Raw genomic sequence first — 18,120 nt, 5'->3', positions numbered from 1 at the left:
TGTTGGAGAGGTGGGGACTAGCTCAGTGGTAGAGAATTGTCCTAGAATGTACAGGGCCCTGGGATTGATCCCCAGGACCATGGGGTGGGGGTAGCTGGAGAATTTTTTGTGTCCAGTACTGGGAATCAAACTCAGGACCTTGTACTTGCCAGGCCGGCACAGCACCACTTAGACACATCCCTGGCTGGGAGCTGGAAAATATTATAATTTAGTAGTGCTCCATTAACCTAACAATTTTATTGTGTGTTGCTTTTGTTAAAAAAAAAAAAAAAAGGAGCAAACTGTAATGCATAGATGGAAAAGGACACAGCATATTGTGAGATGATTCATGAATTCAGAGGATACGTCCACATGGTCATTACTCAGGCCACAAAACAACTAAACATCTATCCTGCCCTAGTGCTGCACACCTGTAATCCAAGCACTGTGAGAGGCTGAGGCAGGAAAATTGCACATGTGAACTTAGATTGTGCAATTTAGGGAGACCCTGTCTCAAAGTAATAAAAGGGGCTAGGGATGTAGCCTAGTGCAAGGGCTCTGGGTTCAATTTAATCCTTGTATGGGGAGGGGTGGGAAACACTTCAAAGTGTTTTCCTTCTTAGTGTGTTATTCCCTGGACAGATTAAACTGCAGTGTGATTATCCTGGTCTTTTGCATCTCCATTTCCTAGTAGAGTGCCCATTATAAGCCATCCTGGCAACTCCATTAAACAGATGTCACAAGAATAAATTAATGAATGTGCTTTCTTAAATAGGCTGTCAGGAATTGGCATGACCCTGGAGGCCAGTTGTAGGTGTTATATCCGAATGCACCTGTCTCATGCCACAAAAGCAAATAGGTTGAGAGCCAGGTGTGGTGGTACACACCTGTAATCCCAGCACTCAGGAGGCTGAGGCAGGAGGATTGCCACAAGTTCGAGGCCAGCCTGGGCTATATAGTGAGTTCAGGGCCAGTCTGAACTACAAAGGGAGACTTTGCCTCAACCGCGCCCCCCCCAAAAAAGCAAATAGGTCAGTACCATTGGTCTCGTACTGTCTGGGTCCTGTCCTCAGGGATTTTGATTTAGCTGATACGGTGTGCACCATCTGAAGATTTTTTGTTTTTTTTCTATGCTGGAGATTGAACTCAGGGCCTTGCACTTGTTAGGCAAGTGCTCCACCACTGTGCTGTATCTTCAACCCCACTACCAGAGTTTTACACTTTCCCAGGTATCTAATATGGAGTAAAGTTTGGGAACCTATGCTGCAAAGTACAGTAGAACAGTAATTGTCAAGATATATTTCCAAGAAGAGCAGCATCTACATTAGCTGGAAACATGTTCTGCCTCAGACCTGCAGAACCCACAGCTCTGGGGACTGATAATATATCATTTAACAAGTTCTTCAGGTGATTCCAGTGCAGATACTTTACTGACCAGTGGGCAGTAATAATAGTTTTGTTATGGTTTGTTTGAATGATTATAAGGACTTTACATGTTCTTTCTGCTTACCACTCAAAAATGCTAACTTAAAGTTGTTTTTATGTTTTATGTTGCATTTCAGCAAACCAAATCATTATGCACCAAGCAATGACATATATGGTGGAGAAATGCACGTTCGACCGATGCTGTCTCAGCCAGCATATTCTTTTTACCCAGAAGATGAAATCCTTCACTTCTACAAATGGACCTCTCCCCCAGGAGTGATTCGGATTCTGTCTATGCTCATTATTGTGATGTGCATAGCTATATTTGCCTGTGTTGCCTCCACGCTCGCCTGGGATAGAGGCTATGGAACTGGCCTTCTAGGAGGCGGCATCGGCTATCCTTATGGAGGAAGTGGCTTTAGTGGCTACGGAAGTGGCTATGGGTATGGTTATGGCTACGGTTATGGCTATGGAGCAGGCTACACGGATCCAAGAGCAGCCAAGGGCTTCCTCTTGGCCATGGCTGCCTTTTGTTTCATTGCTTCCTTGGTGATATTTGTTACCAGCGTTATAAGATCTGAGTTGTCTAGAACAAGGAGATATTACTTGACTGTGATAATACTGAGTGCCATCCTGGGCATCATGGTGTTTATTGCCACAATCGTCTACATAATGGGTGTCAACCCCACTGCCCAGGCATCTGGATCTATGTATGGCTCACAGATATATGCCCTCTGCAACCAGTTTTATGCACCTGCAGTTAGTGGGCTCTACATGGACCAGTATTTGTATCACTACTGTGTGGTGGATCCCCAGGAGGTATGAGTAGTGTTTGGTTTTTATTTCTTCCCCTTTCCTTGAGTCAGATGCTGTCAGCTTGAGATATATAATAGAGTTACTCTAGGAATTATTTGAATATATTGATACTGTAACAGCAACGATGACAAAGCCTAAAAAATTATGATGCCAACAGCCCATTTCTAATTATATTAGAATCTCAGGGAGGGGCTGTGTATCACTATTAAGATATAATTAAAATATTATACAATTTCACCCATTCAAAGAACAGTTCAGGTTTGTGGTATATTTACAGAAGTGTGCAAACATCACCACAGTCAGTTGTAGAACATGGCCATTTTCCTCACCTTCCCTAGGCAACCACCAATCCTACCTTTCTAGATTTGCCCTTTCTCTGGGTATTTTATTGTAATCTCACAATATGTGGTCTTTTATGATTGACTTCTTTCACTTACCATAATGTTTTTGAAGTTTATGTTTTAGTTTGTATGAGTCCTTTATGCTGTGTTATGGCTTTCTTCCAGTGAATGTATATACCAAATGTTATTGACTCATTAGTGACCGAACATTGGAGCTGATTCTGTATTGGCTGTTAGAAATAATGTAATGATCAGTGCCCTACATACAAGTTGTGAACATTGGTGTTCAAGTTTTTTTTTTTTTTTTTGAGGGGGAGGTACTGGGGATTGAACCTAAGACCGGGTGCACTGAGCTACATCCCCAGCCCTTTTTTTTTGAGACAGGGCCTTGCTAAGTTGCCATTATGCCTCATTATGTTTAACCTTTTGAAGAACTGCCAGACTTTTCTAAAGAGATTACACATTTAAAATTCCCAACAGAAATGTATGAGAGAAATGTATATCCATTATCTCTACTTCTCAGCAACACTTGTTATTATCAGTTTGTCTGTTTCTACCTGTGCTAAGGGGTGTCAAATAGTACTTCATTATGATTTTTACCCCTCAGTGCTGGGAATTGAACCCAGGACTTCACTGTAGTTTTGATTGCCATTTCCTTGATAGCTAATGGTGCTGTTTATGTACTTATTCACTATTTTCATGTACTTATTGGCCATTTCTTTATCATCTTTTGAGAAATGGCAGTTTCTTTATTCAGTTTTAAATGAGGCTATTTTTCTTTGTATATCTGGAGACAAGATCCTTTGCCCCAAAGTTTTTAGGTTTGCTGAAGTTTATCTAATTTTTCTTTTGTTGTTTGTGCTTTTGGTGTTACATCTAAAAATGCTTTGCCTAATTCAAAGGCCCAAACATTTATTTCTTTTTTTTTTGAGACAAGGTCTCACTATGTCAGTAAGGCTGGTCTTGAACTCACTATGTAGTCCATCCTGGCCTTGAATGTATGGAGATCCTCCTGCTTCAGCCTCCTAAGTGCTGGGATCACAGGTGTGCATCCCTGAGTACTGGGATTACAGGTGTATGCCACTGTGACCCCCCCCACACCCCTTTTGATGTAGGGTCCATTCCATTAATTTATGTTTCTATCATGCACATGGTCTTGATTACTTTAACTTTGGAGTAAGTTTTAACATCATGAAGTGGTAGTTCTCCAACATCTCAGGGTAGTTTGGTTAGATTTTTGGTACCTTGTATTTCTGTATGGATTTTTAGGACCAGTTTATCAATTTCTGCAAAAAAAAAAAAAAGCCCACTAAGATTTTGAAGAATTGCATTGACTCAGGACTAATTTGACAGCATACTGACATCTTTACAAGTCTTCCATTCCATGAGCATAGGATGTCTCTCCATTTGTGTAGGTCGTCTTCAGTTTCTTCTGTGTTTTGTAGTTTTCAGAGTGTCTGAATCTTTAAAAGGTATCCAGGGATTCAAATGTTCAGGTAGGGCTGAGAACCTTGCCTTTAGCAACCATGAGTCATCCTAATTACATTAACACCTGAACGTTTCTGAGTTACTAATCTCTCTCTCTCTCTTTTGACTCAGGAATTCACATTCTTTCACCTGATTGAGTTAGACTTTCTCCAATAACTGTGTTTATTTTGATTACTCTTCCCTGCAGATACACCTTTCAGAATGCTTGTTCTTGCCTTTCAGACATTTCTGTGGTAAATAGGGACTGAGATCTGGTACTCCTATCTTACCACACCTTTATCCCTTTTAATCCTCTGGCTCCTTGAAATCTACATTCTTTGAGAAAGGATGTCACTGTAGATAGCTGGAAGGAGAGCCCCCTGTTGCCATTAGTGAATATCCAGGGCTACCTGGTACCTGCCTCAACTTCAAGAACCTCTCAGGCCAGTGTACAACTGATACACTTAGCAGACACTGGAAGAACCACCTATAGTTGTGAGTTTCCTTGTCATAGGCCCTATCTTATAGAAGACTGAAAACAGAGAACCCTGGTGGACCAAAGGAATTATTTATCTATTGGTTATAATTTATAGCTTGGTTAGATCCATGTCTTCATCATTTATGGTAAGATAGATCCTATATGGACAGAAATTTAAATTGAGTGTAAAAAAGTTTGCCAAGCACATTTTATGAACAACATTGTAGGCATGCTTGGATATTTAAAGCTAATTCTGGGGTTGGAGATTTAGCTCAGTGGCACCACACCTGCCTCACAAGCTCAAGGTCCTGAGTTCAATCACCAGTGTACTGGAAAAAAATAAAATAAAGCTAATTCTGAAATTAGCATTTTTTCAAGCCCTTTAGAAGTATACTATTGATTGAATCTACTGGCCATTTTGTCTATTCATAAAAATAAGGCCCCTGTATGAACTAGCTTCAGAAACAATTTTCTACAGCTGTAAAATGGAGTGATAATATTACTTAGCTTTAAGCATGTTTTAAGGATTGAATCAAGTTTTGTACGTTTGTGTGTACACACATGCAAATGTATGTGCTTTGTTAGCCTTAACCCAGTTGGTGTAGATTAGGTTTTATGATATGTCTAAAGTGCACCTATTTGTTTCAGTTATATATTATATAAACCACAGATATTTAATGGTTCCTTAGATAAGGATTTTAACTTGCAGACAGTAGATTGGAGTGAAATAAGCAATTAAAATTAATTATGCCAATCTAATCCCTTTTTAGGCTATTGCCATTGTGCTGGGATTCCTCATTGTTGTGGCTTTTGCTTTAATAATTTTCTTTGCTGTGAGAACTCGAGGAAAGATGGACCGTTATGATAAGTCTAATATTTTGTGGGACAAGGAACGCATTTATGATGAGCAGCCCCCCAATGTTGAAGAATGGGTAAGTGTTAAAAAAAACTTTTCAACCTTTCATGAAATTCCTAGGTTTCTGTACCTCAATTTTTGGTGCTTTGTTAAACTTTGTGTTTAAAATTGTTGACTGTGTATGTTGCAAAAGTTGTTTTGGCTTTTACAATGAATTTTAAGAGGGTGGGATAGAAAAAAGTTGACTCAGGGTCTCGGTATATAGTTCAGGCAGGCCTTCAACTCACAATGGAGCCCAGGCTGGCCTTGAACTTAGAGCAATCCTCCTGCCTCAGCCTCCTGAGTGCTGGGATTACAACCATGCACCACCATGGGTGACTAGGTTTCCTTTTTTTTTTTTTTCCCGATACCGGGGATCGAACTCAGGTCCTTGAGCTTGCACAGCAGGCAGCGAAACCACTGAGCTAAATCCCTGGCCCTAGGTTTTCTTTTTTTAAAGAGTGGATCTGACCTCTGAAAAGAAAGGCTTCCAAGGAAATCATACAGAAAGAGGTTGGACTTTGCAAAATAAAACAACTGCTTTCTTTCACCTTCTTTGATTTTTCTGCTGATCTTGGAGGAAACACTATTGCCCAGGATGTTATACTTGCTCAAGGGGTGTTTTGGAGTGGTTCGGAGCCTTTTAACCTTGTTACATGAATGATAGCATGACAAACCACAGTGACTAATTCTGCATTCACAGTTACCTCTGAAGTATTTTAGTGAGGTACAGAGAATGATTAGAGAAATTTTGGGGTTTCTTTGGTATATAGTGTTAACCTCCCCAGGCTTCCTCTATGTTGTCATTTGCTTAAAAAGCCCAGGCAATCCCTCCAGGAATAACTCCCAAAGGAGTGCTACTAAATGTCCTTTAGAGATGTTCAGAGTGGAACTTCGTTTCTATTAGGATGCTGTTAGAAGCAACCTCACAAACTGCCATCATGGGTTTCTTTGATCAGACTGGTTCCTTGCCTTGAAGGTCAGCGGATACTGGTTCCAGGCAGGTTTGTTCTGGCCAGTGGGTGTGGGGTGTGAGTTGGCCTAGTGAGGAAAGCTGCCAACCAGGTACAGGGGAAAGACACTAATTATCATAAAGGCTCCTTTAGCTCAGTAGAGCACCCTAAATAGCTGATTTTTTTTTTAAAGGAAATCCAGAATCCTAGATGAAATTATATAAGGAGCAAACCCCCCCCCAAAAAAAAACCCCAAAGCTGCCTTGGGAAAGCCAGAATGGGCTAGGCATGGTAGTGCATGCCTAGAATCCCAGCTACTTGGGAGGCTGAGGCAGGAAGACCACAAGTTTAAGGCCAGCATGAGCAACTAGAGACCTTGTCTCAAAATAATAAAAAAGGAGTAGAGATATAGCTCAGTGGCAAAGTACTTGCTTAGTGTAAGCAAGACATTGGGTTCAATCTCTGGTACCTCCTCCCAAAAAGAGCCCGAAAGGGCTTAGGGTCATCATTTTTCCACCAAAATGATGGTTATGGTGTCCCTGCTTGTCCCTACTTGAACCCTCCTTTGTTCCCCAAATGACAGTGATGGTGAGCCTTTTAGAGCTTTCAGTGAAGACAAACAGCCTGCTGTGTGCCATAGGTTTGCCACCACTGCCCTGTGCAGTGTGAGAGTGTGGAGGAGTATTTGCTTTCCATCTTTAACTCCAGGCAAGGCCACTTGTGTATGAAATGGGACAGTTCATTGTGAACTATGAAGTCAGTGTTTTACTGCAAGTTTCTGGGTGTGTCCTTTTTCACTGGTTGCTGGATCTGTTTACTTAAGGTTTCGACAGCTTTAAAAGTCAACTCAAGGGCGGCCAGTGAACTTCAGCCTCTCTGCTGATTTTACTGTCGTGGAGGTTTAGTTGATTTGGCAGAAGATAGCCATGGTAATTTTGGAGGTGATGGTAATGGTGAAGCTGAAGGGATTAACTGACCTTTTTCTTTTCTTTGGATGTGCTGGGGATTGATCCCAGGACTTGACTCTTGAGGAAATAGATATGTCTAAGTTGATTTAATTATAGTACAAAGTATCATTATATGAAACCATCCTATAGTACTCCATAAGTATGTATAATTTTAATTTTATGTATCAGGTAAAAAGTTAATTTTTTCCAAAGGCAGTATGTTTTTTTGTTTGTTTGTTTTTGGTACCAGGGATCAAACTCGGGTCCTTGTGCTTGCACAGCAGGCGGGGAAACCACTGAGCCAAATCCCTGGCCCAGCCTGAGGCAGTATGTTTATTGAACTTCCTCCTGGAATCCCTGTAAACTTGCTAGTGCATGGGTTGTTTCACATGGACTCCATCGCACCTCTCTAGTGATGAACGTTTTCATTGTGTGAAACTTAAAGAATAATCTGTTGAAGATCAGATACATGACTTTTCCCCAACTGTTTTATGTGATTTTTTTTTTTTTTTTTGAGACAGGGTCTCACTATGTTCACCCTGGCCTTGAACTCACTGTGTAGCACAGGCTGACCTATAACTCACTTGCCTCAGCCTCCTCAGTGCTGGAATTACAGGGGTGTCTCACCAGTCTGACTTTGTGATTCTTATTAACCACAGTGGCAAATTCCTTTTCTGTTGTTGTTTGTGGTACTGGGGATTTAACCCAGGGACACTCTCCTGCTGAACTACATCCCTAACCCTAATTTTTTTTTTTAAATTTTGCAACAGGGTCTTGCTAAATTGCTTAGGCCGGTCTGAAGAGTTTGTAATCCTTCTGCCTCAGCCTCCTAACTTCCGAGGACTATAGGCCCGCACTATGTGCCTGGGTAAATTCCTCATTTCTTTTCCCCTCCCTTCAGTTTCTTTTTTTTGGGGGGGGGTGGTACCAGGGATCGAACTCGGGTCCTTGTACAGTAAATCCCTGGCCCGTAACTTTTTTTTTTTTTTTTTTTTTGGAACCGGGGATTGAACTTAGGAGCTTGTGCTTGTGAGACAGGCGCTGGAACCACTGAGCTAAATCTCTGGCTCCCTTCAGTTTCTTAAGAAAAAGCAATTTGAAAGAAGTGATTTGATGTTTTAGCCACAGGTTTTCCTTTTCTTCTCTTCTCTCCTAATTTACCCAAATGCTTGTTGCTGAACTCAATACCACATTCCTGTTCTTTCCTCAACGGATCGCAACACCAGGTGTGCCCTGTTCTGTGTTCCTCTGCTCTTCCTCAAGTAGGTCTTCCTCTGCCTCTGGGGCTGCCTCGAGGAAGACATGACCCTACATCAGGTGCCAGACAGTGGGAGGTGGGGGGGGCGGCATTGCTGAATTTTCTTTCTTTGGGTCATTAGAAGTTAGTGTCATCTAAAAACATCTGGAATTAACCACTTGTGCTGAGTGAAGGTTAAAGTTTGGGTTCTAGGCATGCCTGGGGCCTGGGTTTAGTCTTCTCCAAAACTGGAAAAAAATTTGCGTTTTACTGACTGGAGAATTAAAAGATCCATGTAGCTAATAATGGCTGGTTGCGGGAAAATAAAGCTTACTACACTAACAAGTAGGTACTCAGTATTTGTTTACTCGCTCCCTAAAATTTGAGGTAAGTATAGAAATTTATTATATTATCATGTAAAATCTCACTGCCTTTCTTGGATTTTTAATTTTTTAAAAATGCACTCTTGCATATGACAGATCTTGTATATGACAGATTTCTACAACTGGTCATTAAGTGTGCACATGAATTACTTACTGCCAAGTTGTCTTGTGTTTTTAAAAAAATTTTTTTGTGTTTATTTTTTAACTAATACATAGAATTGTGCATATTTATGGGGTACTGTGAGATGATGTTTTGATACATGTTTACATTGTGTAATGTTCAAATCTGGGTAAACCTACCTGTTTAACCTGTTTATTCTTTTTGGTGAAAACAAAGTCTTCTAGATTTTTTTTTTTTTAATATACAGTGCGTCATCATTATCTCTAGTCACCCTGCTCTACATCTAGTCAGAACTTCCTTCTCCTGTGTGACCCTGACTTAGTTCCTGTTAATCAACCTTTCCCCAACCCAGCCCCAGTCTCAGCCTCTGCTAACCACCACTCTGCTCTCTTATGTCCATGACATCACCTTTTTTGTTTCACACAAGTGAGATCATGTGGTACTTATCTATCTGTACCTCACATATTTTACTTTATTTAATGACCTCCAGTTCCATTCCTGTTGTCGTACATGATGGGATTTCATCCTTTATATGACTAATATTCTGTTGTATACACATACCACATTTTATCCACTCATCAGTTGGCGGTCACTTAGTCTGTTTCCATTTCTTAGCTGTTGTGAATAGTGCTGCTGTAAATGTGGGAGTGCAGATGTCTCTGGAATAGACTAAGATAGTTTCCTTTGGATACATCTGGTAGTGGAATTGCTGGATCATATGGTAGTTCTATTTTTAATTTTTTGAGGATCCTTCATATTGCTTTGCATAATGGGTCTGCTAATTTACATTCCTACCAACATATGCAAGGGGTTCTTTTCCACCTCTTCACCACACACTTGGTGTCTCCCAGTTGCCTTGTTTACTTGTTTTGAGACAGGGTCTTGGTATGTAATTTAGGCTGGTCTTGAATTCACTATGTAGCTCAGACTGGCCTGGAACTCATAACACTCCTCCTGTCTCAGCTTCCCCAGTGTTGGCATTACAGGCCTGCACCACCACACCTGGCTCCCAGTTGTCTTGTTTTTGAAGGCTGTATAGCAGTGATGGCAAACCTTTTAGAGCTTTCAATGATACAGACAGCTTGCTGCGGCATGTGTGCCATAGGTTCACTGCTCTATAGGTTCTACTTGTCGATGGTCTGTGAAACTGCTTGTTTCTCAACATCTTTTCCTGGTGTGTGACATTATCTGTCTTTAATTTTTTTGTCAATCTAGTAAATAAAAATTGAGTTTCATTTAGAAACATATTGTCATTAAGCATATCTATCTGCTATTTATATTTATAATCACTTGACTATAGTATCATATAGTATACTCTTACAGGGGTTCTTCACATCATGAATATTAATATTTTGTCTTGCATGTTACTGATTTTTTTCCCAGATTGTTGTGGTCTCTTTTGTCTACAGTGTTGTTCTTTCTTATCTTTTCAAGCCATTTGATTGAAATATGATTGACAGTGTTCTCATTTTTTATATTCTTAGATTTTGCCTTGTCTTCCATATTTCTTTGTGTTGTTCCCAGGAAGCCTTACACACATACCCTTCGAAGGTTTAAATGGTACTCTTCTATAGTTTGTACCTATGTAGTCCAGGCAGGACTCTTGCAATCTTCCTGCCTCAGCCTCCCGAGTGTTGGGATAGGTGTGTGCACTGTATTCATCATAAGAATATTTTTCAGGAAGCACTCTATCACTGATCTACATCCTTGGCCAGTTTCCTGTCAATAAGCTTTTGGGTAAGGATATTTTGGTAAGCAATTGAATATTCCCAATGTAGTACTACAACTAAATCTGTTTTGAAAACTGAATTAATCTTTCTATAAAGTAAAACTTAGGTCTAAAAATCTTTGGAACCTTTGGCTTCCTGAAGATATTTTATTCATATTTTTTTTATTTTGTTATGTTCGGTAGGAATATTTGAATCATGTGACATGCATTTTTGGTATGCTTGTTATGTAACAAATTTTAATCTTAATTCTGACAATTAGGATATATTCTGATAGTATTTCTATACATAGCCCCATTGATCAGCTGTGAAAAGTCTTAAAATTCATTCATAGATTTATTTATTGAATATGTTTCTTTTATTTGGTTAAGTCTAAATTTTATACTATGTGTACAAAACAAACCTTTCTGTGTTTTTATTTTTACTTTTTTAATTTTTGGTACCGGGGATCGAACACAGGACCTTGCACTTGTGAGGCAGGCGCCAGTACCACTGAGCTAAATCCCCAGCCCCTTTCTGTGTTTAAAAATTTTTTTTAATTGCTTTTTTTTGGTGCCCTGAAGAATAATGTTTCTTTCCTGGTATATAAGATAACATGTAAGAGAATAACCCAATTTTTTTTTTTTTTTGGTACTGGGGATCGAACTTGGGACCTTGCGCTTTCGAGGCAGGCACCGGAACCACTGAGCTAAATCCCCAGCGAGAATAGCCCAATTTTAAATATCTAGTTTATAATTGAATATAAAAACGAAAGAACTCAATGTTGGCACACATTTTTAAGCCTTTTCACTTTTCTCACTTTTAGTATAAATGATTATATTCCTCAAGATCATTTGAGTAAAAATTATACATAATGAAGTTACAATATTAGTACAGTAAGTGGAATTGGGGTTGACATTTTAAAATTCACTTTGTAGCTGAAATATTTGCATTATATCCTGTGAAAATTTCATGAAACATTTTTGGGGACAATGGAGTAATGTCAGTTGGTTGAGTTGAATAAGGAATCTGAAACATTAATTTGCAAGAAATGTTAACTGTAAAAAATCAGCAGTTATGTTGGAAAGGAGCAAAGACATAAGTTTATGAAGACACAGTAGAGAAGAACATTAGTACATAGATATAATAGAAAATATTCTCTATAAAATATGCTTATTTTTGGTCTTTTACATGCTCATTCTGTTTTGCTATTTTTATCCATTTATATTTACTATTTTAAGGATAAGAGATTATGCATTGGGCTAGGGATTTAGCTCAGTGGTTCTGCTGCCTGCCTCGCAAGTGCAAGGTCTCAAGTTTGATCCCCGGTACCAAAAAACAAAACAAAAGAGATTATGCATAGCATTGTACAATTAACCCTCCACTTTAATATACAATAAATGATTCTTTTTTTTTTTCTGAACTTAGGACCTTGCGCTTGCAAGACAGGTGCCGGAACCACTGAGCTAAAGCCCCAGCCCAATAAATGATTCTTATTAAAAGCAAAAAAAAAAGCTTTTGGGTTATTAAGAACAGCATTGCCAAGAACACTTTCAAGTTACCTACACTTGTGCAAGTTTCTCTTGAGTATGTACCTAAGAGTGCAACTCCTAGGGTGTAGACTTTGTGAATGTACATCTTATAATGCCAAATTATTTTCCATAGTTTACCCATCTGTCTCACTAGCAACTCTTGATATTGCTAGATTTTATAATGTTTGCCAGTAAAATGTGAAGTATATCACCATTGTCTTGGTTTGTATTTTTCTGAGCATGTCATATCCAGTGGGCTAATGTGTCTTCTACTTTTTGGCAATGGCTGAGGTGGCAGAACTCAACTAGCTTCTCTATTTTTATAATATTGAGGATTGAACCCAAGGAGCTCCAATCTTTAAAAAATGATTTTTTTCTGGCATTACTGAGGAAGGAATTCAGGGATGCCTTACCACTGAGCTACATCCCAGCCTCCCCCCCCAACCCGACCCTTTTTAAAAAAAAATTTTGAGACAGGGTCCAGTCTGCCCTGAACTAGTAATTCTCTTGCCCCAGCCTCTTGAATTGCTGGGTTATAGGAATGTGCTACCACGCCAGGCCAGTTTCTCTCTTATCTTGATTCTTGTAAGAGTTTTCATGGGTAAAGGTCAGCATTTATGAGGTGTAATTCTGAGGTACCAGAGCACCGTCTGTTTTTCACAAATGACTAACCATTGTAGATATGACAAGCCAAGGTGCTTTTTCCCTTGCTCAATTGGAAATAGATGTACTCTTTCTCTTTCTGTTGTCTTGTAATTAGAGGTGCTTTCATTGTTGAGAGTCAGGTAATCCATCCTTATGACAAGAGTAAAAGCTTAAGCTGGGCGCAGTGAGCCAGCTGTAATCCAGTCTAGGGCAGGAGGCTCACTTGAGCCCAGGAGTTCAAGGCCAGCCTGGGCAACATAGTGAGACCTTGTCTCAAAAGAAAAAGAGCCAGGGATTTAGCTCAATGGTTCTGGCGCCTACCTTGAAAGCGCAAGGTCCCGAGTTCGATCTCCGGTACCAAAAAAAAAAAAAAAGGCAGCTGGGCATAGTGCTTGCTACACACCTGTAATCCCAGCACTCTGGAGGAGGCTGAGGCAGGAGAATCACTGTGAGTTCAATGCTAGCCTGGGGTATGTAGTGAGTTCAAGGTCAGTCTGAACTAAGTTAGACTCTGTCTCCAGGTGCAAAAAAAAAATGCATAGAAAGCCTCAAACATTGTTCATACTGAGTGAACCTTCTCATTATTGCCTGGGTTATTTTACTACACACAGGCCAGAAAACCCAGCCCTGCATCAGTGTAAGGCAAAAGGATACCCTTGCTTGCAGATTCAGTTCTCTGCTGGACCAATGGGACTGTTCATGATTCCCTTTCTTCATGGTTGATGGGTAATGTTGGCCTGTCTACTTCTAGTAGAAGGAGTTTATTAGGGAGTTGGAATATGAGGGTTTGAATTCCAGCTGCCCTGCTTTTGTTGTAACTTTAGGCAAATGAATTCTGATGCTTTGTGGGTTTTTTTTTTTGGACCGGGAATTGAACTCGGGTCCTTCCACTTGCACAGCAGGTGGTGAAACCACTGAGCTAAATCCCCGGGCCCTGAATTCTGATGTTTTAAAGCACTATGTAAAGGAGGTTTGATTGGAGAGTGCCAGATGTTGGTGTAAAAGCACCGTTCCAGTACTCACTGGAGCCTTAGTTTCCTTGTCTATAAAATTAGGCAGTTGTATCTCTCACCATGCACTAAACTAAAATCAAAATGGATTAAAGATCTAAATATTAAAATAGAAACTCTGAACCAGTTGGAACAGAGGTTAGATAGAACCCTTGAAGACATCGGTGTAGGAAAAGATTTTATGAACAAAACCTCAGTTGCCCATGAACTAGCACAAACAATCAACAAATGGGATCTCTTCTTATTAAAAAGCTTCTGCACAGCAAGAGAAACCACCAGCAGTGTGAAGAGACAATCCACAATGTGGGAAAAAATCTTCACCTGCTCTTCCTCAGACAAAGGTCTACTATCTCGAATCTATAAAGAACTTAAAAAGATCAGACCTCCCAAATTTAAAGACCCAATCCAAAAATGGGCCTCTGAAATGAACACACATTTCTCAGACAAAGAAGTAGAAATAGCAAATAAATACATGAAAAAATGTTCAACATCACTGGTCATTCGAGAGATGCAAATGAAAACAATGCTGAGATTCCACCCCACTCCAGAAAGAATGGCTGCTATCATGAAATAAACCAATAACAAATGCTGGCGGGGCAGTGGGGAAAGAGGAACCCTGCTCCACTGCTGGTGGGAGTGTAGACTGGTGCAAGCACTGTGGAAATCAGTATGGAGATACCTCAAAGAACTAGGACTGGAAGTCCCATTTGACCCCACTATTCCACTGCTGGGGATCTTCCCCAAAGAATTCAAAGAATCATACCACAGTGATATATGTGCACCCATGTTCATAGCAGCACAGTTTGTAATAGCTAAAACTTGGAAACAGCCCAAATGCTCATCAACTGGAGACTGGATAAAGAAAATGTGTTTTTTTTATAAAATGGAGTACTACTCAGCCATAAAAAATGAGAAATTAGAGACATTTATAGCTAAGTGGATGCACATTGAGGTGATACTCTTAAGTGAAATAAATAGGACACACATGAATAAATACCAAATAGTTTGTCTGGTGTGAGAAACTGAAAGTGTAAATAAGGACTAAATGTATAATAAGTAATGTGAAATAGGAAGAAAAGGGGCAAAGGGGAAGGAAGTGGGAGGGCTAAGGGAAAGGATAGAAGGGAATGGGATTAATATGAGAAAATGGAAAAATAGGAACAAAATTTTTGTAAATAGGGAGGGCTGGAGGAGTTGAAGGGAGGGCTGGGCAAGGGTGAAAAACAAGAACCAAGAGAGACTATGTAAAGGTGCAAATTTCCAATGATGAATGTCATTATATTGTATACCTAAAATGTACCAATGATTAGAATGAATAATCGATAATGTAAAATAGGAATAAAAGGTCCAAAGGGATAGGGGTAGTGGGAGGCACAGGGGAAAGGAAGGAAGGGAAAGGAAAAAATGATGAGAAATGGAAAAAATGGAAATAAAGTCTTTGTAAATAGGGAAGGGTGGAGGGGGTGAAGGGAGGGCTAGGAATGGGGAAAAAATAAGAACCAAGATGCAGTATATAAAGGTACAATTCCCAATGAGAAATGTAATTGTGTTGTATACCTACAATGTACCAATAAAAGAATTTAATACAAAAAATAAATAAATAAATAAAAATAAAATTAGGCAGTATTGGGCCGGAGATGTAGCTCAGTGGCACTACACCAGCCTGGCAAGCACAAGGTCCTGAGTTCGATTCCCGGTACCAAAAAAAAAAATCAAGCAGTATTGTTTTATCTGCCTCTCAAGACTGATCTAAAATGCATCTGAGAAAATGGATGAGACCAATAAAGGTTGTTATCTGACAGGGATATTGAAAGGAAAATAGCAGAAAAAAATGCTGATGGTGCATAAATGAGCATTCTTCTAGTTGTGGGAGACAGAAACATAAATTTGCTTACCTAAAAGAATGCATTTATTTGCAAGATTTTCAGTGTATTCAGGAAATCCCAGAAAGGGTTGAAACAGCTGAGCCTCAAAGGAAAGGGACACGGTTGTGTATCAGGCACCACTAAAATCAGGGACTTCAAGGCCTTTGGGACTTGCATTTTCACCTGGATTTTTCTGCCTGGGTAGGCTTTATTTTCCTTCTGGGAACATAGGATGGCCCATGCTGCTGCTGCTGCTTTTTTTTTTTTTCTTCCTTTTTTTGGCTAATGCTTCTAAACTCAGCTATGGAAGGGTAGAATGGTCTGAACAGGCTCAGTTGTCTACAGCCATGGGAGCTCTTAGGATTTTCATATCAGTGATTCATCTAAAATGGGCCTAGAAAGGGACCTTGTCTGAGTAAGTGTAGAACAGGTGACATCTAAACCTAACCAGCTGTGGCAGAGGCAGGGTTCCCCTCCCATAGTGTTGTACATGGCATTCCCAAAGTTTCTATGTGGCATGAGGAGATGGCTTCTAGAGAAAAATGGTGTGTAGACAATCTATTGTAAATATGCTGTATGAGTTAATTATTCCCTTGATTTTGATACCGGTGGTTGATCTGACCAGGTTTATGTTCATGGTGCAATTTGAATATATTGGAATGAGTTTCTGAGCTGGCTTCCCCCATTGAGGTTACCTTATTGCTAGATCCCTTTCTGCCTCTTCACAGTAGCTGGGGAACTGTGGTTTGAGGAGTTGACCAGTTCTAGAGGTGGACTCTTTAGCTGGGGGTGCCAGAGCTGAGTACTCTTGAGTCCATGAGATGAGTGATTCATGTTGATCTTTCTTCTTTTGAATCTCTGTACCCCATCTGCATTTTTAGAAAGTTATAAATATGTGGAAACATACATATTCACTTTCTCTAGAATAAATACTTATGCCTGGAGCCTGGCTCTGGAAAAGCATACACCTGTATAGTAAATATTAAGTGATGATTATAAAACTTGTGTGCTTAAGATTATATTTTATCGGGCTAGGGATTTAGCTCAGTGGCATCGTAGCTGCCTCACAAGCGCAAGGTCCTGAGTTCAATCCCCGGTACCAAAAAAAAAAAATTATATTTTATTGGGTTGGGGATTTAGCTCAATGGTTCTTCTGCCTGCCTAGCAAGCAGAAGGACCTGAGTTCAATCCCTAGTACCAAAAAAAAAAAAAAGATTATGTTTTATCAATTAGTAACAGAAAATCAAGAGCTTCAATTTCAGGTGCTTCTAGTTTCCTTTTGGTAAAGTAAAAAGAAGAATCTGCTTGGACTAGTGGTTCAGGACTGTAATCCTGGCTGCTCGAGAGGCTGACCAGGAGAATTGCAAGTTCGAGGCCAGTTTGGGCAACTTAGCAAGGGCTTGTCTCAAGAAATCAAAAGGAAAAAAAAAAAATCAAAAGGATGACTGGGGATTTAGCTCAGTGGAGGTCCTGAGTTCTATCCCTGGGGGGGGGGCGGATTTTAATCAAGAAATCAAAAGGATTGGGTGTGTGGCTCAGTGATAGACTGGTAAAGTGCCCTGGGTTTGACCCCCAGGACCACGGGGGGGGGGGGCGGCGGCGGGGGGGGGGGGGGGGGGGGACCTTGAGATAGGGTGGGGTCCCTGCTGTGCAGTCTGGCCCTTGGTTATTTGTGGTCAGTCTTGCATAATTTGTGGTATCTGATTTTGAGGAAAGTTTTATTTTTGTCACACTGGAGTAGACAGAAGAGGTTTGGAATGCAGGTGATGTCTGAGCACTGAGGCGTTGCATGACTTCTGCTATAACCAGTTGAGGCCCTGTGGTCTGAGATAGGTATGTGTTAAGAGTACAGTTTCGCCACTGTTTCCATTTCCACAGCAAGTGGCTGTGAATTAGATCATTGATAAGGTTCACTCAGTGAGTGTAAGGTTTCTCCACCATCTCTGCTCCCAAATCTCTAATAACCCATTGACTTTTAGGGAGTTTCAGAATTCACCTGTGCAAGTCTGGATAACTGTTTGTGTGAGCATCGTGCAGCTGGCGGGGGGGCGGGCGTGTCTTTGCAAAGTGCCCAATGCCATCAGAGCAGCCTTTACTAATCAAACTTGTTCAGACCTTCATTTGGGGGATTAGTATATGCGGGAACATTTGCTTTCAAATGATCAAAGGTGGAAAAAAGCCTTGGAGAACTTTTCAGAGGTGATTTTGAGCTTTTGGTGTGTGCTAGTACCTGGAGATGTAAAATACCAGAAAACAGGAAAAACAAGTTGGACCACTTAGTGTTGAGACCATGGTATTGTACCAGAACACTGGCAGGTAG

General features: G+C 40.3%; 1 protein-coding gene and 1 long non-coding RNA gene across 8 annotated transcripts in view; both read left to right on the top strand.

Moving 5' to 3' along the window:
* Positions 1 to 18,120, top strand: part of Ocln (occludin) — a 58,364-nt gene that overhangs the window by 14,058 nt on the left and 26,186 nt on the right. For all 7 annotated transcript variants that reach the window (XM_004872837.3, XM_087203196.1, XM_004872841.3 and 4 more), the window contains 2 exons: positions 1,542 to 2,223; positions 5,277 to 5,438. In XM_004872837.3, the coding sequence (XP_004872894.1) occupies positions 1,542 to 2,223; positions 5,277 to 5,438 (844 nt within the window). The remainder of the gene's footprint in view (positions 1 to 1,541; positions 2,224 to 5,276; positions 5,439 to 18,120) is intronic.
* On the top strand, positions 5,445 to 16,167 carry LOC147820899 (uncharacterized). Its single transcript, XR_015448034.1, has 2 exons — positions 5,445 to 10,779; positions 12,177 to 16,167. It is a non-coding gene; the product is annotated as an uncharacterized LOC147820899 (long non-coding RNA).

Source organism: Heterocephalus glaber, unplaced genomic scaffold (assembly GCF_053883595.1).
Source record: "Heterocephalus glaber isolate CG9 unplaced genomic scaffold, H.glaber_assembly_v1.0 deba00001788, whole genome shotgun sequence".
In the NCBI taxonomy this organism is placed as follows: domain Eukaryota; kingdom Metazoa; phylum Chordata; class Mammalia; order Rodentia; family Bathyergidae; genus Heterocephalus; species Heterocephalus glaber.
The sequence above is the reverse complement of the archived record's forward strand: the minus strand, read 5'-3'. Positions and strand labels throughout refer to the sequence as shown.